This window comes from Drosophila simulans, chromosome 2R, assembly GCF_016746395.2.
Source record: "Drosophila simulans strain w501 chromosome 2R, Prin_Dsim_3.1, whole genome shotgun sequence".
NCBI classification, from domain to species: domain Eukaryota; kingdom Metazoa; phylum Arthropoda; class Insecta; order Diptera; family Drosophilidae; genus Drosophila; species Drosophila simulans.
Window position 1 is genome coordinate 15089890 of NC_052521.2, and position 23973 is coordinate 15113862.

At 40.7% G+C, this 23973-nt stretch overlaps 6 protein-coding genes across 9 annotated transcripts in view; 2 read left to right on the forward strand and 4 right to left on the reverse strand.

Annotated features, from left to right (window-relative positions):
• Positions 1 to 54: 54 nt before the first annotated feature.
• Positions 55 to 1150, forward strand: LOC6735018 (MORN repeat-containing protein 3). Its single transcript, XM_002081963.3, has 2 exons — positions 55 to 790; positions 934 to 1150. Exons 1-2 carry the CDS (start codon positions 331 to 333, stop codon positions 1113 to 1115), a joined length of 642 nt encoding a protein of 213 aa, XP_002081999.2. The 5' UTR covers positions 55 to 330; the 3' UTR covers positions 1116 to 1150.
• On the reverse strand, positions 1092 to 5573 carry LOC6735019 (protein three rows). Its single transcript, XM_002081964.4, has 3 exons — positions 5147 to 5573; positions 4102 to 5091; positions 1092 to 4043 (listed from the first exon to the last, which is right to left on the reverse strand). The coding sequence occupies exons 1-3, from the start codon at positions 5444 to 5446 to the stop codon at positions 1200 to 1202; spliced, it is 4134 nt and encodes a 1377-aa protein (XP_002082000.2). The 5' UTR covers positions 5447 to 5573; the 3' UTR covers positions 1092 to 1199.
• A 441-nt stretch (positions 5574 to 6014) lies between these two features.
• LOC6735020 (acidic leucine-rich nuclear phosphoprotein 32 family member A) lies at positions 6015 to 11680 on the reverse strand. 2 transcript variants are annotated; one of them, XM_016181672.3, is made up of 7 exons: positions 11525 to 11680; positions 10936 to 11272; positions 8109 to 8485; positions 7964 to 8046; positions 7467 to 7772; positions 7012 to 7248; positions 6015 to 6941 (listed from the first exon to the last, which is right to left on the reverse strand). In XM_016181672.3, the coding sequence occupies exons 2-7, from the start codon at positions 10981 to 10983 to the stop codon at positions 6898 to 6900; spliced, it is 1095 nt and encodes a 364-aa protein (XP_016028295.1). In that variant the 5' UTR covers positions 10984 to 11272; positions 11525 to 11680; the 3' UTR covers positions 6015 to 6897. The 2 variants fall into 2 exon arrangements, with proteins under 2 accessions (XP_016028295.1, XP_016028294.1); XM_016181671.3 differs by lacking the exon at positions 7467 to 7772 and having other exon boundaries at positions 11525 to 11678.
• Positions 11681 to 13220: 1540 nt separating this feature from the next.
• The window catches only part of LOC6735026 (potassium voltage-gated channel subfamily H member 8), a 52912-nt gene continuing 42159 nt past the window's right edge, over positions 13221 to 23973 (forward strand). For 2 of the 3 annotated variants that reach the window (XM_016168368.3, XM_016168365.3), the window contains exons 1-2: positions 13221 to 13588; positions 14545 to 14659. The gene's annotated coding sequence lies outside the window, so the exon portion shown is untranslated. The remainder of the gene's footprint in view (positions 13589 to 14544; positions 14660 to 23973) is intronic. The other variant, XM_016168370.3, reaches the window with a different exon arrangement.
• Positions 17148 to 19665, reverse strand: LOC6735021. Its single transcript, XM_016181670.3, has 2 exons — positions 19523 to 19665; positions 17148 to 19457 (listed from the first exon to the last, which is right to left on the reverse strand). Exon 2 carries the CDS (start codon positions 19433 to 19435, stop codon positions 17159 to 17161), a length of 2277 nt encoding a protein of 758 aa, XP_016028303.1. The 5' UTR covers positions 19436 to 19457; positions 19523 to 19665; the 3' UTR covers positions 17148 to 17158.
• On the reverse strand, positions 19744 to 21848 carry LOC6735022. Its single transcript, XM_002081967.4, has one exon. It carries the CDS (start codon positions 21749 to 21751, stop codon positions 19877 to 19879), a length of 1875 nt encoding a protein of 624 aa, XP_002082003.1. The 5' UTR covers positions 21752 to 21848; the 3' UTR covers positions 19744 to 19876.

Genomic DNA, 23973 nt, shown 5'->3' on the forward strand with positions numbered 1-23973 from the left:
CAAAATATACAAATATATTCATAGGTATTCCAATAGTTTGGGAAAATATAACAGTCTATTTTCGATCTTTAACCATGTAAGCTAAATAGCGCTGTAATTTATATACGACTGATTAAACGATTTTTACTACATACACTTAACCGGAACAAACGATTTTCTATTGAGCCAATGTCTTTGGCCTCCTTAAGTTTGCGTGTCGCTGCCGGAGGAAGCCAAATGGTGGCAAGACATGCTGCTGCTGCTGCTGGGGGGTTCGATTAGACAAGTGACACCACCGCACGCACACCGCCCCCCAAAGTCGGATTGAACCACTGCCACCCACGACACCACATGGCACCGCCGCATTTGACGGACTTGCTCCCGCGCTCAGTCATCGCAGACATGTCGTCGCGGACGAGCGGATATAGTAGCGGAGTTCGCTCCCAACGTTATCCTGGTGGGCAGTACCAGGGCAAATGGTTGGGCCTGCAGCCTCATGGGTTTGGGGTAAAGCAAACGAGCAGTGGACTTGTCTACGAGGGTCACTGGCAGAAGGGTCAACGCCATGGCATCGGTAGTTTGCGTCGCAAGGAGCACGATGGCCGCACAGAACGCATCTACGTGGGTCAGTGGCGGGAGAACAAGCGGAGTGGCGAGGGCAAGCAGTTCTATTCGGACGGATCCGTCTACTTTGGTCAGTGGCTAGCGGACCAGCGATGTGGAGAGGGCATCCTATGGCAGTCGGATGGCGGCATCTATGTGGGCGAGTGGCTGCGGGACAAGATGCACGGAAAGGGTTTGCTTATCACGGGTGAGTGTCGTTCGGGAGTTGTAAGCTAAACCCAAATGGGAAAAAAGATATAATCCTCTGGATGACTATTTCATTTTATTTATTTTTCGTAACTTTAAAAAGGCATAAAGATGATAAATAATAAGTTAATATGTTATCCATAGCAACTGGAAATCGCTACGTGGGTCAATTTGAAGGAGGCTGCAAATCAGGCTCAGGTGTATTTTACCATTCCAATGGACAACGGATTCAGCACGGTTTTTGGAGCAAGGACATCTGTAGAACGTCACTACTGTCCCTGCCACAAGATAAAAACATTTCATTTATGTCAAAAGCTCTTTTGTAACACTTACACACAATATATATATATTTAAATACCAAGACATTTTCGATAATAATAAATAAGAACTAAGGAGAATCTACTATCTAATCAGTGCCGATGCCGTGTGCGTGTGCTAATGGACTCCGTTTCGGGAGCCTGTGCTTCCAAAACCTGGCGCCTCGTTCGCTTGGTTGAAAGAGTCGCTGTCTTTGGTGTCTCCACTGGCTGGCGCAGCCTGGCTCTGGTGCTCCGTGAACTCGTAGTTATGGCTGGCGTTTCTACTATTTCCAAGCTATTGTCCAATGTTAGGACTTTACAGGCTTTGGATGTGGCCTTGGGTTTAGCCTTCTCCCTACTTTTTGGTTGGGTTTTCTTTGTGGACACCGAAGGTAAATCCTCATCGTCGCTTATCTCGATCGCTTGGCAGGCATTTAGATCGACGTGATCCGAAGGCGGTGTGTTCTCTGTTCCGCTGCCACCGCTACTGCAACTGGTAGCACTTGGTGGTCGTAGTTCCAGCTCCTCGTAAATTCTGAATCGAGGTGCCTTTTTGGCCGACTGTTTAACTTTAGACGCCGTATTCTTCACGGCTGAAACCGATCCTGTTGCGGTTCGTTTCTTGTCTTCGGGTGACTGATTGAATACCAAAGCCCGTCGAAGGGTTTTGACCTTCGGCTTATCCTGGCTCACGGGTTTGAGCTCTAATTGAGCCGTCTTTAGCTGAGCCAAAAAGTTGTACTCGAAGTTGATGTCGACCGCGCGTGGTCGTGTTTTAAGGCTCAATTGAGCCGTTGATATAGCCTCTACATGCTTTCGCGTAAAGCGAAGGTAGTTCAGATGATACAGCTGCTGGGCATGCAACAAGGGATACATAGCGCTACTCAGAGGTTTTTCCTGCATCCAACTGTACGCTCTTCCATAGAATTCTTCCAATTGTTCGGTGTTTCTCTGAAGAAATCGGAGACGTGCATGTAGACAGCCCGTTACAAAGTACAAGCATTGCAGCTGGGAATTCTCTCGAAGAGTCGCAGGCGCCACATCGAGTGTTATGTAGCGATCCAAGTCCAGTTGGGGATTGGGGCTATGTGGTCGCATGCTGAGCAGATTCGGCGAGGCCATATTTAATTGCTGCTGCTTCCTGATCGGCTCCACTAACTGGAGGAGGTGCATATTACTAGCCAGATCACTAATTGCTACGTCCTTAATCGCTTCCTTTGCCGGCCTACTCGTTGGATTCAGCTGTTTTATACCCAAACAATGCTCGATGAGTCTCAACTTCGATTGTGCCTTGTCGAAATTTTCCATTTGCAAATTGGTCCATAACCATGCAAGGAATACCTCTATGGTTCTTAAAGCCAAGCCAGATTGGAGTACCAAATGTAGTGCAATGTTGGAGAAGGATAGTTTTTCGCTTAATCTGTTCGCAGAGCACTCGGTGCTTTCCCTGACAAGGGTCGAAAGAAGCAGCTGCAATGAGCCACCATCTAAACTGGATAGGTTGCAAAAACTTCGCACATTGTCCAGGAGAATGTCCAATTGGCGCAGGGGAGTCGGCAGCCTGCAATTTGTTGGCTTCCTTTGCTGATAACCAAGTCGAAAGCGCACTGTTTGCAGTGTCAGCAATACAATATCACTTTTTCCTTGTCTCTCAGGAAACTCTTCGCGAAGTTGTTCCACATGCAATAGAAGCAACTGGGCATGACTATGGCATTCCATTCTGGCATAGTAACTGGCGAGGTGACAAAAGCAGAGCATTACCGTAGTTTGCTGACGCTTGAAGAATTTCCCATTTTTCAGTTGAGGCCACACATCATCCAGCAATTCCTCTGCTACTTCAACTTCCTCGCCGAGTTTCAGGTTTAAACGAGAGCTAACCTCATTCTGAGACAGAAAATGATTAAGGGCTCGGAGATAGGTGAAACGATCTTCCAGCCAGCGACCCATTCTCAGAAGCAGCAGCCAGGCATCATCCTCTTGTGACTGATAGCCCATACTCGAAAGTGCATTGGCAGCAGCGATGGCATCGTCAATCAATGCCTCCCAATCAATAGAGGTTTCATTGGTACCCAATGGCTCTTGATCTGCTCGATTGAAGAAGTTGCTGAATGCCGAGATGGCTTCACTAGCATAGTTGACCAATCGCTGCTCCCTTTGTATGTTCATCTGCCATAGATTCTGTCTCAGTAGCAGCTCTTCGAACATATTTTCCGTTATCTCCTTGGTGCAAACTTTGGTTTTTTGAGCCTCAAGTGCGTCCAGTAGTAGTCCCACACTTGCGTGGCCCAGGCACAAATTATCCATTCGATTGAGCGAACGTTGTTGCTTTAGCTTGTCATAAACCTCCATGCACTTTTTCGAAATCGAGGCATCCTTTCGCATTTGTCTTGCCATGAGTACCAGATGATAGTCGCTCGTTCGACAACGAATTAGTGATTCCATATGAGCCGTAGAAGGACTCCTCAAATAGTGTAGTACAGCAAAGAAATCGGTATCGTACAGCTGTTTTTTCTGTTCCGGAGTGAGAGGAAAAGGCAGTGGCGTGGACTCGTGCCACTCGTAGACACACCTACTGATCTCGGTGCCCTTTTTTCCCAGATTGTGGTAGTACAAACAGATCTGTGATCTCAATCGTGCGGGATTCGTAATCGAGGCCAAATAACTAGCTTGGATTTGACATGCCAAATTGGGATCCCCGCAATGGGAGCTGGCCTTGAAGAGGCGTCGGAGTAAACTGCTCATATCCTGGTCGGCAACCAAAGGTCGCAGCTTCTGCAGTGGCTCCAAAAGTGGCAGCAGCACGGACATTTGCTCCGCACAGGTGACCTGATCAGCCACGTATGTCAGCTGGCGCACTAGCTTGATGAGCTCCACACTGGTGGGACCCAAGCACTTCATGGTCTTAGCCACGTCCATCGAGTATTTGACTACTCCCAGCAAGGGCTTGTGAGGGCTCTGTAATAGTATTGAAATGTATAATTAAAATTCCACAAAATTAGATATAAATACCCACCACATTTGCTCTCTGCTCCGACCCCGGTTTCCAATTAATATAAGCATCTAATGCACACAATCCATACGCCAAGATGCAGTGCCGCCGCACGCTCTTGCATGCCTCGTGGGAGCAACTACAGCCCAAAGGACTCCTCGTAACATTAACCGCCAAACTAGCACACGTCTGAAGTAACTGAAAGTGCGCTGTGTAGATCTCCGGACTGCTCTCTCCGTCAAACTGCTGCCAAAATACCTGAAAATGACTCTGCAACTTACTGCTACTTTGATGGATGAGCACCTGTAGCAATTGAATGGCCACCAGAAAATCCGCTAGCCACTGTTCTTTGGCGTGCGAGGCTACTTTGTGCTCGAAGAAGTGCTGAAACTTGCTTGACAAGTCAATGTAGGTGCGCTTAAAGTCGGCTGTGGGTTCCCGAACATAGATTAACTTGATATAGTAGTACATCAGCTGTAGGGCATAGCAGAGGTTTGATTCCTGGCGAAATAGTTCCTTGCACATGCGCAGCAGCTGCAATGACATCTGCTGATTGGACTGTGGACTAAACATGTCGATTTGTACGAGAGCCAACGTGAGACTGAGGTACTCAGGGAATAAGTCGGCCAGGTTTGAACTGGTGCTGCTGGCCAGGAGGATAAGCAGCGGGTTAAACATCTTGGCAAGACTCTCCGACGGCAGGAAGCTCAGCGACTTGAAGAATGATCTACTTCTTTTGCCAAATAAACTCTCGTTTAGTTGAACTAGAAGCGGTGCGCATAGATTTATTTTCCTTTGCGTCATGGCTGTGAAGAGATCTCCCAATGATTCCAAAGCATAACACAAGTGACTCGTAGCTTCCAAGGGGAGTTTTTGCTTCTGCAGCAGCACATGGAGACCATTGAAGTGGGTCAAATGTATGTCCAGGTATATTTTGTAGTCCGATTCCTCTTGCAGACGGCAGGGTTGTGTTCGGATAAGGTTGTACAGCTTCTGGCAGGCTTCCATGGATCGCTGTGAACGGGAGAATTGGTTAGAAAGATTCAAAGATTCTAATAGCGCATCCTACCTGATGGCACAAGCCATGATGTATGTACCGCAGACTAGACAAGTGCGCCTCCCATAAGCTTGGCTTCTCCTCGCAGGGAACTACGCGTGGCAGCATTATGCCCATTATGTCGCAGTAAAGATCCGAGTTCTGGTGCAGATTATCCTTTAAGGCGAGGCAAATATGGCGCAATACATTCACTTCGTATCTCAGAGGTAGTCCATCGCCAGACAGCTCCCGGAATTTGGCTTCCACCGTTTTACGGACTTTTTCCACATCGGAGCGGCTGCCCTTCAGCTGGGTGGCTATATCAGTAGACATTTTTTCAAAGGGAATCGTCACATTTAACTAGTTTAACTGCGACGCTTCCTTTTTTTGTTGTTTTGCGCCAGAATTTGAGATCCAATGTGACCGTGCATGCCGGAGCTGGAAATCCTTTAACGATATCATCGATATTTCTAGTTTGCATATCAGAACTTGTGAAAAATACTAAACTTCCAGCTCATTTCCGATAACGATAGAATTTGTGGCTTGATTATTGATATCTAGTTTTAAACATGTCTAAATAAAAAAACGGCTAATATATCTTATTTTAAAATCTATATTTCTCGAAAATGTTAAAATTTCGTACGTACATATGCATAAGCTCTTCTCTTTAATAAAAATCATTCTGCGAGTGGTTAAACTTATAAAGAGTATTAAAATTCTGAACCACGTTCATTTCCCCATTTTCCCCCGTAAAAGACAATTTTAAAATGATGTAGTTTATGTATTTCAGTTTCAATGGGCTGGTAAAGACACATCTCATCTCGTTAAATTAACGCGGGGCCTGCTTTAATAATAATCGGTTAAATACTTGTGTATTAAATGAAAAGTCTTGTCTAAAATGGTTTTGTGTATAAGATTTACTCTCCACATTTAATGAAAACACTACTGCCGTTGAATAAGTGGAAACATTTCGGTATGTGGCAAAAGTACACTTAAAAGTATATAAAGGAAAACAATTCGGGTTGCTCAAAAGTGAGTGCTCTACGTTTACAGAGAGACGCGGATAAAGTTTGTGTATCTGGGAGGTGGGTGATGGGTAACAATGTAAGTGTGGGTAAATCGCCTTGAGCATAAAGTGGGTGAAGTTGGATGCTTAACTTATGCGTATTAAAGAAGGAATGACTTAAGAGTTAGTTAAAAGTTCTTAGCAGTAAATTGTGTGATCGTTTTCACGCGAAACGTTGACAAATCCGCAGTTGTTCAGATAACGCCGGAAAGCTATTGTTTGATTGAAATTTAAAAACAAGATGCTGGATGGCTAAAAATTGTACACGTTGTAATTGTGTAATCTTTAACATAGTGATTTGGATTTCATGTTGTGAATCCTGAAGATGGCGAAGGTGTTTAAAATGAAACTGGAACTTGGGCTCGGATGAGGCTATACTAATGCGACTTGTTTAATTGGTTGTTTGCTTGGTTTCCTTTGCATTCCTCCTCGATTTTTCTCGCTTAAACAAGGATTTTTTGTTTCTTGTTTAGCTTTGTTTGATTATTACTTTCATCATGCTTCTCCGCTCTTGCTTTGTTTTGGGTTTTTTGTTGGTTTTTTTGTCGTTTTCTTCTTTCATTAGCTTACATTTTAGAGAAACAAATTGTGGGTTTCCTAAAGGATTTATCATCTTTTTCTATCAAAATATGATGTGTGTGTGTGTGTTTTTGTTTTGTGTGTGGGTGTATATTTAAATTTATAACGTACAAAGACGCTATAGCGGCAGATCAGGGATTTAACCATCATGCTTTCTCTTCTTGCCTCTGACTTGCGACTCGTCTGCAAAGAAAGGATATGGAATGGTGTTAAGAACTACTGCTAAGTGTGGGGTTTAAATGATTGAACTTACCTGCTTCTTTTTCGCCATCCTTGTCCTTGGCATTCACTGATGCAGCCGATTCGTTTGCATCACCATCGGCATCATCAATATCGGAATCCTCTTCCTCGTCCTCCTCGCCAACCTCGTCTTCGCCTTCCCAATCAGAGTTATCCTCTTCCAAATCGTCATTGTACACCTCCGACAAGGACACTTCGCCATTCACCTCTTCGTCGCTATCATCGCTGTCGTCGTCATCTTCGCCGGAAACTAAAATATCAATGGTAAATTTGATTAAACCAACTTGGTTGTACATCTCGAACTTCCCTAAATCGATTTTTAATGTGTTCAACAGAATTGAGATCAAAAAACCTACGAACTACTATAACGCTCCTTGTGGGTAAGGGAATCTTTACTTTTTCTGCAGCATTTTCGAGTTAGAGAAGTTCGACTAATACTGAAGAAAAGTCCAGAAACGTTATGCTTACAATATGTAGCACTGCCCAAATTTAAAATGGCAAGGAACCAATACAGCAGGATTACAAAACTTAAGTTAGAAGTGCTAGAAGGCTGCGGTGTGGCATTTATCACAGATTGTTCATCGCTTGCAGCATCATTGGATTCCCTTAGCTGCAACTCTTTCAAGTATTCATCTAATTCGTCTACTTCTTTGTCCTCCGATTGGGGAGGTGGTTTGTCCTGCAAACTTTTTTTCGCCTTTACCCGCTTCTCCAAAGCCTCGAGCTCGTCTAAATCGATCTCTAAACCATTTAAACAGAATGCATTGCACTTATCTGAAAGGCGACAAAAGCCACGGTTGAGTATATGATATTATTGATAATACGAAGAAAGCGCGATCCACAATAAGCGATTAGGTTAAACAGACGGACAATGGAATTCTAATGGTGGTTAAATGGTTCTCTTTAAAAAAATCCTGAATTCTGCGATTGAATCTTTGCTCTATTACAATACATCTAATACCCACCTCCTTCTTCGTCGGAATCGTTGCCGTTGACCTCATCATCATCATCGCCATCAGATTGCACCTCCTCGTCGTTGCAATCAAATCTGGAAGTGGTCAAGGAGTTACTTTCACTGCTCTACAATAGAAAGAAGTTACTCAAACTTACCCATCTAGGAAATTTAACGATGGTAACATCTTGAAGATCTTCTCGCGGTAATTATCCACCTGAGTGGCGTCGTTATTAAACAGATCCAGCACAACCAGATTTTTAAACTCCTCCAGGGGCTTCAGGGTTTCCAGATCCTTTATCTTGTTGCCAGACAAGTTGAGATATTGCAGTTTGGGGCTGGTGGTCAGATAGTTGAGGCCACTCGAAATCCGGTTGTCGGACAGTTCCAGCTTCTTCAAATTGGGCAGCTTGGGGAAACCTTTCAGTGTGGTGAGACCCACGTTAATCAAGCTGAGCGATTCCAAGGCTGTGTATTCATCTGTAAGGCCAACGATGCTTGTACTACGGCAGTTGTCCAGATTCAGCTCTGTGATCTAGGTTAAAATTAAATAAAAAAAAGTAGTTAATTTTATTTGTTTGAAACAAGTTTTGAATAATTTTTAAACCAATTATACTTATCGATACCAGCTATCGAAGAAAACAACAATCGATACCGATTCTTTTGGTATATTTGATGTATACATTTTGGAATATTCAAGAATCGCAGTCTGGTCACATTTGTGAAAATTTTTGACGCAAAGCGAACAGAAAAAAAAAAATGGAGAACAATACATACGCAAAAATCGATCAAACGCTGAGAACTTTTTTTTTGTTGAAATACAAAACGACATTTTACATGCAAAATAACCAATTTGGCGTTAATGCAAATTACTTGGTAAACATTCCTGCTGCTCCATCGCCAAATTGCATATTTTTGTAATGCAGGCGACGAGGAAAAAGTGCCAACTCGCGTTTATGTAACCCCAACATATGTGTGTGTGTGCCACAAGCGTGTGTATGTGTGCGTGCCTCGACACAAAGCAGAATGCGCAAAGAGAAGAATGACGAGCAAAACGGAATTGATTAGGGAGTGGGAGGGAGATGGCAGTAGAAGAACAAGACAAGCCGGCAGCAAATAAAACAACAACAACATGGTTGACCGTGACGTAGTTTAGTTGTTGCGCCTGTCTGCGAAAAATGGGTGGGGGTGAGAGTGGGTGGTGTTTTGCGGTGTGATAATCTACGAATGAATAAATGTACACAACGTACGCCTTTTGGAGGCTGTGCAAGTTCACTTCAGATTACCCAATTATCAATATGTCACGACACCACAAAAACACCAACAACAAAGAAACAAAATGGGTGCCTTCAGAGTCCGTCTGTTCGTCTCTGTCTAGCCGAGAAACAGTTATGTGCTTACAGGGGACACTTTCTAACCTGAATTATGGTTCAAATTTATTTTATGGCAAGAAACTTGGTATATCCTAAAAGAAAACAAATTTCAATAAAATTTAACATAAAACTGTAACAAAATAAAACTGACTGCAAATGATAATCTTTATATACTTTGTAACTAATTGTTTTGATAAAAATCAAAATCATGTTTTGATAATGGAAGCAATTTAAATTTGTAAATAATCTTTATGGAAGCAATTTAAATTTGTAAATAATCTTTATGGATATACTGCAGTTTAAACAAAAGGTATAATTTATTACTAATAGAAATGATATAAAGTGCAACAAATGTTCGTATTGAATTTACGGCGAAGGATTTCGGTTGTGTTCGAGCAATTGATCTAGTAACCACCCAAGTGAGGAATGCAAATGATTGAAACTGCAGTTGACAGTAGAGAGTGCCTACTGTATCTGAGCAAATGAGTGGAAACGAATGCACACAGCGTTTGGCTTTGACTTAGGCGCGAATGAGTGTGTATACGTTGCTATTTTTTGTCTTCTGCTGGCTCCGCTGTTGTTGTGGGGTGCATTGTGGGCGGGCAGTGGGTGGCTGGGCGGTTGGGTGACCGCTGATTGAGATTGAGTAGGCTGGCCGGCCAGCCAGAGCGCATGTTTATTAATCAGCGGCTTTGTCTTTTCGCCTGCATTTCTTTGCCACTTCGAGTGGGCGGGAACGGGATGGCTAGAGGCGATGGCGTGCAGGTAAACACGTTAGAAGAAGAAAAGAAGAAGGGGAGCATAAAAGTATTATGACTGCGCAGTCAATATATGTATGTACATATGTATGGATGGATGTACTGATATGTATGCTATGTGTCGATTATTTTGTGCATAAGTCGTCTTACGTATGCATGTGTATCTTTTGTGCGTGGTACGCGTGTGTTTGTGCGGATGATGCGCGCGCTATAATATTGTTATAGATACAATTTGGTATCAAATAACCTGAAATTACAACATGCAGTCAAACACACACGCACACACAAACACATGTTGCCCGTGTTTGTCACAATTGAAGGCCGGCAATAACCACAACAACAACAACTACGACGAGAACAGCAGCAGCAAGAACAACAAGCGAGGCAGCATTGCCAGCTGTGGAGATAATACAATTCCAAGTGCTCTAGCTCGCCTGGCCCGAAAAGATCGCTTTCCATCAGCTTGCCGTAATAAAATCACTCAGGGGCTTGCAATTAAATACGTAATAGCTTGTAAACGCATTGAAAAACTGCATTCTAAAGGAGCAAACAGCAGGCAAGGCGCAAAAATGCGCGCACATGGCAACACTGGCGTCACATACATACACACACACGCACGCAAAAAGAGGCATGTGTGTAGAATTTGCTTATGGCGATCAATTTCTTTTCTTTTTTTCGTTTTTCTTGTTGATGCCGCTTTGCTGCTTCTTCACGAGCACTTTTCCTATGGCGTCTATGAACAAATTGAAACTAGATTTACATGATAATGCACACACACACGAAAGCGTCACTTAATTTGGGCCTCAATTTAAGTTTGTGGCGCGTGTTTTTTTCTTCGTTTGTATTTAGCTTACCTGATTTACTTTGCGTGCGCGTCTTTCCAGTTCTATTCTCTTCTCCATTGCAGCGGCACTTGTTTGTTTTGGATGTTCTTTTTGGTTACGCTTTTTTCCTTAGCGGATTTCTTGTATTTTTGTGTGTTTTCCTTCCTTTGGGCTCCACACGAGAAACAGCGCACGCACTGAAGGCAAAAAAGACTCGCACTCGCCAACACACACACACGCACACAGAGCAACACACGCGCGCTCGCACACGCTCACTAACACAGACGCAGCCTTGCAAATTTTTCTTTTTGTGCTTCTTTCGGTATTTTCGATGCCGCCACCGTTCAGTTTTCGCAGATTTTTATGGCTAAAAAGGGAGAGGGGTGGAGAGTGGGTGGGGGAGGTAAAAAATTAATTAGTAACTGGTAATTATTGAAACACAAAAAATAAAGTGCACAACTGCAACTGCTGAATGCGCCTGCATTGTAACGCATTTTCTTCGATTCCAGCACATGACGCGCCTTTTTAAACCGACTTTGGGCCATCAATTCAATGTTGAATGGACTGTGAACACTTTTTCCGGCCGAAAAATATGCCAATGCTGGCAACACGCACTCACCTGGCGATGCAGAATATTTAAATACTTCGCAATCAATTTTTAATTGTATTTTCAACCAAAGCAAAACGCTAGAGCTGGCACTTCAGTTGATGATTGTTCGATACCTTCTATGCTATCACCTGCAGATATCGATTGATTTTGTCGAGTAGTGATGGCAATGTGGGTTGGGAGGGTGTACTAGCTTGGATGGTAGTGGGTACTTGCTACGATAGGTGCATGTATTCGCTTAATTGCGACCGGTAGATGCTGTAATTTTGTAGCAGTCTGCTTTTTAAGCGCCAAATTCAAACTTATTTCATTTAAGAACTTCCTTCTGCGCTAAAACTAAAACACTATACCACTATTTAATTGTTAATAAGCAGACATTAAAGGGTTAATCACGGCCGGGGGCGTTAATCACATTTCAAAATACTTATTAAGACTAAATGACGCCGTTAGCAATATTGCGGCATAATCAGATGCGCGTGCATCCAACGGTAATGCGATGCTGCAAGACGGGGTCGCTGGATCGGGGATATATAGGATTACCGTTGCGAAGGACGAACGCCTTAATTAGCCCTGCGAAAAGCGCGAAAAATAACAGAACAAAGCAGCATAAGCTTGCTTATTTTACGCTGCGAAGTCAACGAACGCCTTTCGAGGAAGTAAAGCGTTAACCGTCTGTTGACATGGCCCTTTAGCTTTTCCCAACAAGCAGCCATGTGTATGTATGGGTACACAGGATTGAACAAAATGGCCGCAAGGACGCGAAGCTGCCGTCGTGTCCCTGAACTTGGCGTAGCTTTAAATGAAGTAAACGACTCAATTTGATTTCCTCGCCTCGTTTACCTGCCGCTCTTTATTCCTGATAATTTTAATGTGAGCTTAATGCGCGGCCGCATACGAAAACATTCAGGTATTCAGGTAATTGTTTTTGCAATATCAAAGAAGAAAAATTACCTCAGTCGCACACAGTGGGAAAAATATTACATGTTTCGAAAATTGAGGGAAAATTCTTTTTAGTTTATCGCACTTGTATGTATATAATTATAATTACAACATAATGCTGTGTAAACTCCGTTTTTTGTTATTTTCCTACGTGCCAGTTAGGGCGTATCAATTAGTCGTCCTTCTGGCTGGGTAAATTTGCCAAACGTGTGTCCTCGCTCCACTTGGGGATACTAATAACAAGGTGGGAACGGGTTGTGGGTGGCGGTCAGGTTGTTAGCATTATCTGCAGATCGGGTGCACAGGTCCTTGAGCGGCATCATCGGTTGCACCATTCCATGTGCCCCTGAAGAGCCGTCGCTCGGCTCTAATCTATTAAAAGCGCGTTAATTCTGCGAGTGTGCCGTCTATTTGCGGTCCCCAAATAGCAGCAAGTGCCACGATGAGCTTTTCTTTCAGCCACAGAATTTTGTGTACTTGTGTGCCATTGGTAACTGTTGCGTTGGTAAACATCAGCTTTAATGGCTTTGTGCTGGGATCAAATAAACGAAATGGAAAACAAATTTCGAGAGATTATGGTTGACTTCGAGGGTGTGATTGTATCTGTTATTGCCGCTTTGAACATAACATTTTTAACCCTCTTTTTCAACAGTATAAACAACAGTTTAAAAATATTTAAAACGTAAAAAAATAGTACTTGTTTCCTTTTCTATTATATGAGTATATGAAATAGTAACTAATTTTAGATTTTACCATTCAAATTGAAACTAAGAGCATTGCTTACCTCTTTCATTTCCGCGCACTTATTAATGCCATCTTTAATGACTTATTTTAAGGACCATTAACAGCAACTAACTACTGTTTACTGCCATCTGAATGGGTACTAATTAACTAAGTAAAGCACGGCGATGGACTCTCTTTTGTGCTCTCTTCCTGGCCGAAAGACACGCACGCACATTCGCACATTCAGGAGACCAATCAACAGTTTGCCGTGGTGCGAGGAAAAGCTCTCGGAAAAGCTCGGGAAAAAGAGATGCTGCGACGTCGACAGAGGCGAAAAGCAGCAGCCACAAGTTGCCTTTTCGACATTTGCAACAGTTGCTGTTGAGTGGCTTCGAAAGTCGGACGTGGCGAAAGGTATAGCGCATACATCCGGAACTCAATCCAGGCGTAACTGTTATCAGTGGATTTGGACACCTTTCTCCCCGTTTGCGGGCGTGCGTGTGTGTGCTTGTGTGTATGTGTTCGCGTGCGGCTGGGAAAATTGAGTAAAATTGAAAAGGCTTGTAACGGGAAACTAGTTCAAGTGCAGAAGCGCGAAAGTTGCCAGCAACAATGTTGCAAGTGGAAAAGTGCAAATTCAAATTTCAAACAGCGAAATCCGAAGACATAAATTATAAAAGTAATCAAAATTATAAACTCACTCACATATAGTTGATTTAATTTTTGGCACATGTTTATTAAAACGAAATTTACGTGGTACAACATGTGTTTCTCGCACCGAAGCAAAAAAAAAAAAGTGTTTTGAGCGACTACCATAAATTCTAATCCAAAATAAAACTGAAAAATGAAATGAAAAATCTCGGCTAATTTTATTCAGATTGGAAAATACGATTATAATCTGACCCTACACACCCGCAAACCAAAAGAGAAAAAAATCGTGAAAGTCCCAAGGAAATTACCATATGTAATCCACACACAATCGTAGACTTGGAAAATGTGTAAATGTGTAATACCAACACTGAAAAAAAGTGTCTTCTTGATATGGAAATAAATGTAAAACAGTATAAAAAACTTGCAAACCTTTACTTAGTTCAAATGACTTTAAGAACCTGTTAAATAATCTTTTATTGAGTATAGAAGTGTATTAAATCAAGATATTTTAAAAGTTTAAAAGTTAATAATATTAATTTTTCTTATTTTCTGATATTTTTTTTTTCTTTGTGAAAAACATATTTTCAATTCAAATTTTTGTTTGACACGTGCTTTTCTACGAATTTCGTTACGTTTACGCATTTTCCTGTGGCTTTTCTCCACTCACTGACTGTTGTTTTCTCTTCTATTTTTTTGTGGGGAATTTCGTGCAAATAAAGTTCTGTTGAATTGATTTGAGAACAGCATAAAACAAGCGGCAACAGGCAACCAGCAAACAATCATCGGCAATCGACAAGGAGGCTGGAAAAAAATCACCCGCTCCTCCAGAAAAAGGTAAGTACATGTGTTTACGAATCTGCGGATGATTCGCCTGATTTGCATTTCAAAGGATTCCAATATTATTATCGTGTCTGGCCGAACGATAATGTCAGGCGGCTCACGCTGCGTATGATTGATTGGGCCCCAGTGAGCGCGATCCATAATTATGTTAACATGCGTGGCGAACGGATTTTCGTTTGCATTTTCCAATAAAGCGATTTGATTCGCCGAATTTCGGGATTTGGCAGGAACAAAACTGAATTTTGGTTTAATGTGGTGTACTGATAGCTAAAAGGTATTGAAGCGAACGCAAATTGATGTGTAAATATATGTATGTGTATGTAAATATATAGGGAATATATATATTCCGCTCAAAACAAAAGCTTTTTGGTTGAACGCTTGTGAAAGTACATGCGATAACATCCCGGAAAATAAAGAACAAATAAACCTCTTTGTTGGACCTAACAGCCTTGAACTTTGTTCTCAACGAGAGTATAACTTATAGCACAATTAATAGGAAATTCCTTAGAAATTTGATGCAAATGAGATTGTTACATCAAGTTTCCGCATAAAAAATCAATTTTTAAGTTTGTCATTCAAGTTAACAAATTGTATGGAGTCAAGGAAGCGATAAGCCGGAATTTTAAATCCGTCCAAACTTGGTTAAAGATAATTCATCTTTCCGTCTACATGCTCAGATTTGACTTAACATTCTCTGAAGTTGAAAACTTCATCTTTGCACTCCGCGAAGCGTAAATTACAAACCTGCTTAAGAAGATTTCGGCCATAAGTTGCAAGCATTTTAGTCCTTGTGCAAACTGTTCAACTTTGTGAACTGAAGAAACTACAACTTCCGCTTGGGTTTAATCTAAAAAGTTTAATTAGCTGATGAAGGAGCTTGTTAACTTGCCATGCCGAGCCAATTAGAAAATTTTCCAATTATTTTTGCCTGCAATTCACTTCTTTAAATCGCATTTCGGTTTGCAATTAAACGGAATTTCCCTGACTCACATAATTGGTTTAAATAAGTTAAGCCACTTAGTGGCAATTATGAGGCCACCGCCGAGCAGTAAGCAATAAACATCGCACGTTTCCTTCTACGCTTTTTTCCGCTCTCATTTAAATTTCCTGCACATCCTTCGTCCGGATTGTTTGGCCTTTAACGGTGTTCCACTGCCCGGGGCATCAGTCGCATCAGCTGCTCCTCCAACGCGTTCTAGCACCTTGACACACCTGTCCCCACCTGCACGTGTTTGCATTCCAGCGTTGCATACTTTGCGGCGCTCGGCGTTTAAATGACTTACCACCACTCCGCTACGCTTGATAATTAATGAATGAATCATTTAAAAGGGAAAAGGAAAAAGTCTTAAGCTGCAGTGAACTGATTAAATCACTATCAGCCATGTTTGTGATTTCTAACTATAAATCCTTCTGGAAAGTAGTTGAAGAAACATTCATCCTTGTGCTTCACATAAGCCGCAATAACATTTTAATTCTACTTTAAAAATTGGGATTTGCTTTTGTCAGTAGCTTCAGTCCAACAGTTTAATTAAATGGCTTGGGAAATTAAAGTTCATATAAATAAAAAATCGTGGCATGTACAAAAAATAAACTTGTTTAGCCAGGCTGTTTTGTTAAATTTAAGAGCTCAAAAAAGCCATTTATTCTTCTAGTATTAAAATTTGAACATTTAAAAGAAATATTCCCAAATGTTACTCGTTAAAGAATAGAGAATAATTTAAGTTCACTTGCCTCGAGAGGCGTGCACATAAATATACAATTTTACTGCATTCAACGTGTCGTAGTAAATTGGCATTAAAATTAATAATCTAGAAGAAACTACTTGAGGCAGCCCGCATTTCAACCAAAAATAAAAACACCATATAAAAGTTTTTACTATCTAAAATCCTCGACCGAGTTTTGTTGTTTTTCACTTTGATTTTGTTCTTCCTTTTCTTTTTTTTCCGCCCCTTTTTTTGTAGTTGCACTCGAAAAAGGGGAGGTTCAGCCTGCGTGGGTTCCAAAATTCAACGGACGGATTTTTAGTTGGCGTTGGCATTGACATTTATGCGAATGGGATGGGAATTGGGCTTGGGTGTAAAAAACTGATTTTTATGGGACTATATTATTTTTACTCAGCAATGGAATAAATTTCGCGGAAGAGGATGCAGTCGCAACTGTTGTATAGGGAAAATGCTAATATTGAAAAACTTTATGCCACATGAGTGCGATTTTTAGGGGTCGCGTAAAAGTCTAGGAAATGAACTGCTTACAAATGGTATGACACTGGGTAATTGGCAGCTATGCGTATTTTAAATGCATCATTTTTACTGGGTAGTTTATTTTATTGGGCGAATATTGGGGCAAATAAAAAAGGAGCTAGATGCAACTGGTAGTATTGGATAATCTACAGAGACTCCCTGTTTCATCGACAGACATTTATTTCAAATCACAAAAAATACATCTAATAAGTTTGTATCTTTTTGTTTGTATCATATGTTTTAGAATTTAGCCTCATGATCTTTTTGATAACTTCTGATCCACGATCTGCTGACAAAGATTGAGGGTCTCATAACATATAGCTAAGCCATCGCGGGTGCAGGTTTCCTTCGGGTCGTGCTTTAGAAATTCTTGACATTTCGATATCCTCTGGATATAGTAGGATTTCAGTTCCAATCGCTGACGTCTCTTCTGCATCTGCAGCATATAAGGCTGCAATTCGGAACGTTTTCTTCTAACACACTTGCATAAGGAGCAGGTCTTCTTAAAGTGCTGCGATGGCTTCTTTTTCACGTCCTTAACTTTCTTTACCTTTCTCTTTTGAGGGCACTTCTTGGGCACTTCTTTCACATTAGTAGTATTAGCTTCATATTGATTGCTTTTAAATAAATCCGGATTTGTTTCAAAAAAACCCATACTAGAGCCATAAGACAGCATAAAGTCTGATACTAGATCGGAAATTAGTAAAGGTTTCGCTTCCACAGACGCAAGCATTTCATCCACAGAAACAGTTTTCGATTGCATCCGTGTTCCTTCTTGTTCCTTTGTAGTTCTTGGACTTGTCTTGTTACCTACAACATTGGCAATAGAGTTTAGTGGCGATTTATCGGGTCCATCCGTTTCGACATTCTTCTCCGCCGGTTCATTTGGGTCTCGTCTTTTTAGCTTAGCCCTGCTATAGGTGCTATAGGAAGTTGGCGGAACGAAGGCCATTTTTTTGCCAAGGAAGGTCCAGCCATGATGATCGCCACTAAGAATAAAGCTTCTATGGATATCTTGAATTTCACTACCATTATCCGAGTTAGTCATTTGACCTCTGTACAGTGACACAACCGATTCGTTGAATTTATTCTTTAAATTCAAGACAAGATTGTTTGATGACGGACCTTTCGCGATTTGCGCAAGGTATTCAATCGATCTTGACGTTGGATAGTTACTCAAAAATTGTGACATACTTTTGGAAGCGAAACTCTGTCTTAGGTCCACAGGTTGCTCGTCCTCTTCAATGGTCCCCTCTGATTTCGATTTTCTTAATATTAATTTTTTGCGTAATATTCGTTGTTTAGATTGCGATGTTTTGCTTTCCGAAAATGATACGTTCTTGGAAACCGATTCGCTGTCGGTCTTAAAAGAATAGTAACTTAACGATTTCGGATGTTTTGAGTTCTTATGAATTTTAGGATTTTTGCTTTTCGTTTTTTCTGCATGTTTTCGTTGCTTTATAAGCTTAGGTTTTTTAATTTTCATTGGTAATTTCAAATTTTTTGACTTTTGATGTTTTTCCGATGCTACCGACGTCGTAGTAATATCTTTCAACAGTGGGGATTCTCCTAGATCATCGACTGCATATAAAACATCTTCATCACTACTACTATGGTTTGATTTTACTGGTCTTTTGACATAGGGACGAAAAAATCTGGTAGATTGTCGTGTACTTGCGATACTTTCTAGACTTGGATGGAATGCTAATATCGTACTAGTTGTCGATTTCCTGGAAGATTGCTTACTATGTTCCGATTTAATACTTCCTATGCGCAAATGTTGTATCTTCGAGTTTTTACCGGGATTCTTATAAGTTTTATAGGTATCTGCAATTTGTGTGCTATTTTTTCTTGATTCGCTTTCAGCTTTTAATGAATTCGTGGACTTTTGTCGGGACTTTCTTTTCTTAGTCAATGATACTTTGTGTTTGTTAATATTTTCTTCCTGATTTGGAAGCACTACTAGGGGTCGTAGTTTGGTGAGTTTTTGTAGATGTTGTAGCTTCTTGTGCATTTCCGCTCTCAAATAAGGATCGAAAGAATTCTGTAGCATTTGACCAACTTGCAGTTCTTGACGTTTCCAAGCAATCCATTTCTCTGGGGTGGAAAACTTGCCCATATCGAAATACTTTTGAACTTTCGAACGCTTGGCCGATGTTTCTTTTTTCTTTTTTGATTCAGTGCTCTTTGCGTTCCGGAAACAGGACACCAGTTCCTGATAAATGTGCTCATCCAAATCTATTCCTGGCGGCAATTGGTTTTCGTTAAAGGACATCTTTAAGTCCACTGGAAGTTTAGTAATTGGCTCTTTAATTGGAGCCACAATTCTAGCGTTCTGTTCGATGCGCCTGCGAATGTCAGTCAGTCGCTCTTGACAGCCGCTAGCATAGTAGCTCCAAGTGGCCCGGAAAACCGAATCCCTATTGGGTGGCCAGTCCATAGTCCGTAGAAGGGGCGACAGTCCCTGGATCTTGCCACGTAGACAATTTCGATCCAGCAAACGGGTGCTCTTCCATATGTTCAGCGACATGTCGAGGCACTAATTTTATGCACTAACAATTTTAAGGATAGATTTTTATGTAGGATTTTTAAATGACTAATAAATAATTTGGCATACTTGCTTGACAATTTGATGTGCTCGTTAGGGCGCCCATTTCATTGATTTTTCTTGACTTTAATTGGCAGAATATACTAGTGTTTACTTTCTGGAGGTAAACAGTTCTGCCAAGGCAACTTAGATTTAGGAAATTCTTTATTAAATTCATCATTGTTACATATAAAAAGCAAACCATTTTGGAGAGTTACCCGACCTCGATTGTCTTACAAGTGAAAAGTACATAAAGTAACACACTACATTTATTCAGAATCATCAGTAGGAACACCGTGTCCGATAGTAAAAACATACTAAATACATCATACATTAAAATGATTCGACGGCACTACTCCAATTCAGTTCGGCATCCAAACCAGCTTAGTTTCTCCTCTTGCATCTGGACAATTGCAACCAATCTTCGACAAGACGACCACAAAGGTTCAACGTAACTAAACATTGCTTCAATTCGTGGCGCATCTTGCCAACATTATTGCAAGTAGTCCTAGATTTAGAAAAGGATTTGGACGTAGGTTCTGTGGGCTTCAGATCCGGTTCTTTATCGAAAAGTGTTTCCGTACGGGATATCTTTTCCCTGGCAGCCATTTTTAGATAGTACTGCTTCAACTGCTCACGATTCTGACGCTTCTTCATCTCAATCATGAATGGTTCATCGGGATCGCTCTTTGGTCGACTGAACTCACATAATTCACATCTGTTTCGGTTGACTTCTGTCTGACAGGACACAGCTTTCACAGGAGCTTTGCGTTTTCTCCGACAGATTTCAAACCGAAACAGGTGGTATTTATATGGTCTCGCAAAACAGGATGGTCTCTTACACAAGCCAGTTGTACAGTATTTCTTTTTAATTGGTTTTCTCGGTGCAAGATGTAGAACTACTTTCTTTTCTTTACTCCTTGCACTTCTTTTCACGGGCTTAACAGGTGTCGGCCAAGGTACTTTTGTATATGGCGGAATGGAATGCGAGGATTCGAAGAACTTTAAGTAAGAATGTATATCAAGGGGCCTAAAATCATAGAGATCGGTGGGGCCAGAACTAACAAAGCTCTTATCCAATTTAGATACCCACGTCGTGGAGGATTCTCGATCAAATTGTGTGATGTTGCTGTGCTCCAAGCTAATTTCGTTTTTGGACTGATCTGGAAGTTGAGATGCATTCGCATCTTTAGGCTTAGGCACGGTGTAAACTTGGCCTCTAGCCTTTGTGTTACTAACGTCTTGTGAATCCATCGAGAAACGAGAGCTAGATTTTCGATTTTTAATATTAGTTTTCGCCGATTTTCTAATCTTAAGGGTTCTAGTCTTAAGTTTTTCATCAGTACTCTTTCGAAACTTCTTTCGAGATTGTTTTTGGGGGTGGAACCTTTCTGAATAATTCTTAGTCTCAGTTTTCAGTTCCGTTGAAGAACCATATGAAGTGGTTTTTTGAAGATCATTTTTGTTTTTAAATTTCTTAATGCCAGCAAACTTTCTAAAATACTTAGAATTTTTCTGGAAATTTCTCCTTTTCTGGGACTGTCTGGAATTGATATGAGATTTACTATGGCCCGTTAAGCTATGGGGAGGAATATTAATTTCATGCCCGATTTGCTTAGTTGATTCATAAGAACTATTTTGGAAGATGTTGTTCGTCAGAAATTTTGGTGTATTTATCATATTGATAGAATTGCTATGAACACTCCTTGTTGCTGGCATTTTTAAGATCGGATTATTGAATTTAAGGATATTCGGCACTACTATTTTTCTAAAAATATTTTTTGTGGAATTCTTTGGAGTATTACTACTTTTATGGCTATTAGGCTCCGTTAAGCTTAGTAAATGTCCTTCGGGCTTATAAGATCCATTAATTGTGCTGTTTGATTTGCTTGCTGAGTTGTTGGTTTTTAAATCCATCAAAGTTCGGTGGTATTTTTCCGAATCGTTTTTTTGCCAAAATTTCTTTGGCGGATCGTCTAAAACCGATCTTCTAAGCTTGGTCGAGCCAACAGGTATTGTATGAGAACCACGGGACACCTGCTCAGAAATATTTGCCAAATTTGGTAGTTCGGGTTCGTCTGTTATTCTCAGATAGTTTCTACACTTGCTCGTTGCTTCAAGGTTCTTCACAAAGTTGGTTGAATGCGAAACTGGTGGATACCATGATTGAAGTTGATTGGAGTACTCTCCCAGATTGGGGGAAAACTTTCGAAGACCTTCAGCGGTCGCCGAGGCGATGCCACGCCTTACACTCCACATAATAATAGGACAACACTGGATTTACAGGAAAACACACGTAATTTGATAACTCGGAATTTCGGTTATAGCAGGCATATGAATTTATGCTTTGATTAATTCCTCCAAGCTGTTGATTCCTGGACTAAGTGGTTCATAGCACTGAGGCTGAAATAGTATCTTTTGCTTTGAAAAGCTTTGAGCCAATAGGAAGACTTATTCTTCTCGCCTGGCGACCTAGTCTGCTGGCCATGACTGTCACTAAGTTACCATGAAAATTTGAAATCCAAAGAGTATTTGTATTTGTTCATCATCTGGATACTTAACAAAAAGTCAACTGAGTTGGCAGCCAGAATTGTGTGCTTTCAAATTCAAAATAAATATGTTTTTCCCAATTTTGCATCGGTTTTCTATTAGACTGACAATTAAGGCAAGAAAAATACGCCACAAGCTTCTACTTAAGCATAAGTTCACTTCGTTGTGAAAACAATGTCATGGCTTAAATTATTTGATTGCGTCTCTATGTGTGTGTGTGTGTGTGAGCTGCACTCTGGCGAAATTAAAATATTCACTTTCCTCCGCTTTTCCGTTCAAACTTTATAATGCAGGCAGATGCTGGCGACGCAGCCTTCCGTTTTGTTTTCCCATTTCCCAAGAGCATTTCCCATGTGCGCCGCCCACACTCGCAATGCGAATAAGAATAATTGTTGTCTGTCCCTACCTTGAATCGCATTTCTATGCACATTATGCCCACGACAAAGCCCCAAAATGCCTAAGGGAAGCCGCAATTCTAAGCGAGTTCCTTTGGCCAACTGGGGAAAATATCAAGGTGCAAGGAAACGAATAGTTTTATATTTAACAAATTGAAGGGAACAAGTTTAATTTGCTGTAAAATATAGTTTTGTTAGGTTTCTATTTTAATTCAAATTAAAAATGAGAAATTTCCATAGGTTATTGCCCCACTTACCATATTTAGCATCTTTGAATTATCACATTGTTTATAGAACAATGGCCATAAACTTATTGCTATACATCTGTGAATAATTATTGTATGTTTGACTGAATATAGAAGACTAATACTAATGACTAAGACTAATACCCTTGCCAAGTTCAAGTTCCGACACAGTTATGGTCGTGATCAGATGGGATGTAAAAAGAAATTCCCCAAACAAAACGACACTGAAAAAAACAAAGTTAAGCTACATTTAAAGAAATAAAAATATATAAAAAAAATATAATTTTTAATTTCTCTTCAATGCTGTTGATATATAAACCAGTATTGTTGATGATGACTATACTTCATATATGTAAAATTTAAATCCATTTCTCCCAGTGCCTTTGAGATAGGCGGTACATATGGCTGTCTGACATCATAGTTAATAGCTTTTAGCAGCACTTTATCGCTAAGTTGCTATTTGCGTTAATTTTTTTGTTGGGAAAACAAACAAAGCTGCAAGCTGCTTGTTTATTTACTCCTCGTGTGTGTTTGTGCATAAAACATAAATTCCCAGCGAATCGCATTGGATGCTAAAATAACACAGCTGTCGATTTTTGTACCAAAATCCGAATTTGGGCAAAAAAAAAAAAGAAAAAGAAAAAAGGGACAGATAAAAGTGATTTGTTTAAGCCAATGGCAATGGGGCCATAAACAAAACGGCAGATATTAACAGATTAACACCGCTCTTCTTCTGATGAACTGTCGAAGTCGCTGAACCAAGTGTAAACATTTGGCAATTAATTTAAATATTAGTATTACCAGCCAAAAGTAAATGTCGACGTCTCAGCGCGTGGCAAATAAACATTTCTCAGAGTAAATAGCAAATTAACAGTCCATAATCATAAAAGGCGGTTGAAATAATAATCAAAAGAAGTAAAATTTTATAAAATTTAAAAAAATTCAATTATTCATTGTGTTGAAAATATATTAAATTGGTTTTTTATTGATATGATCTACTTTAGAAGATGACAATTAATTGTGAAATAACATTCACGTCCTGCTGCGGTTTTCCAATTATCTAAATATGGTGGGAAACCTTATGGCGTTTCAATTAAACATGAATTTCCCGCGGTTAACCTAATTCCCATTGAAAACTGCGGGAAAATGCGAGGCAGCATTTCCACATTTTAATGCATTCAAGTGCTGCCGCTCCTGTGATTTCTTGCTACCAATTTCATTTCCATTACGGAGTGAATCTGACTCAAAGCATAATTGCAAACAATTAGCATGCTCCAGGACTCAGGATCCA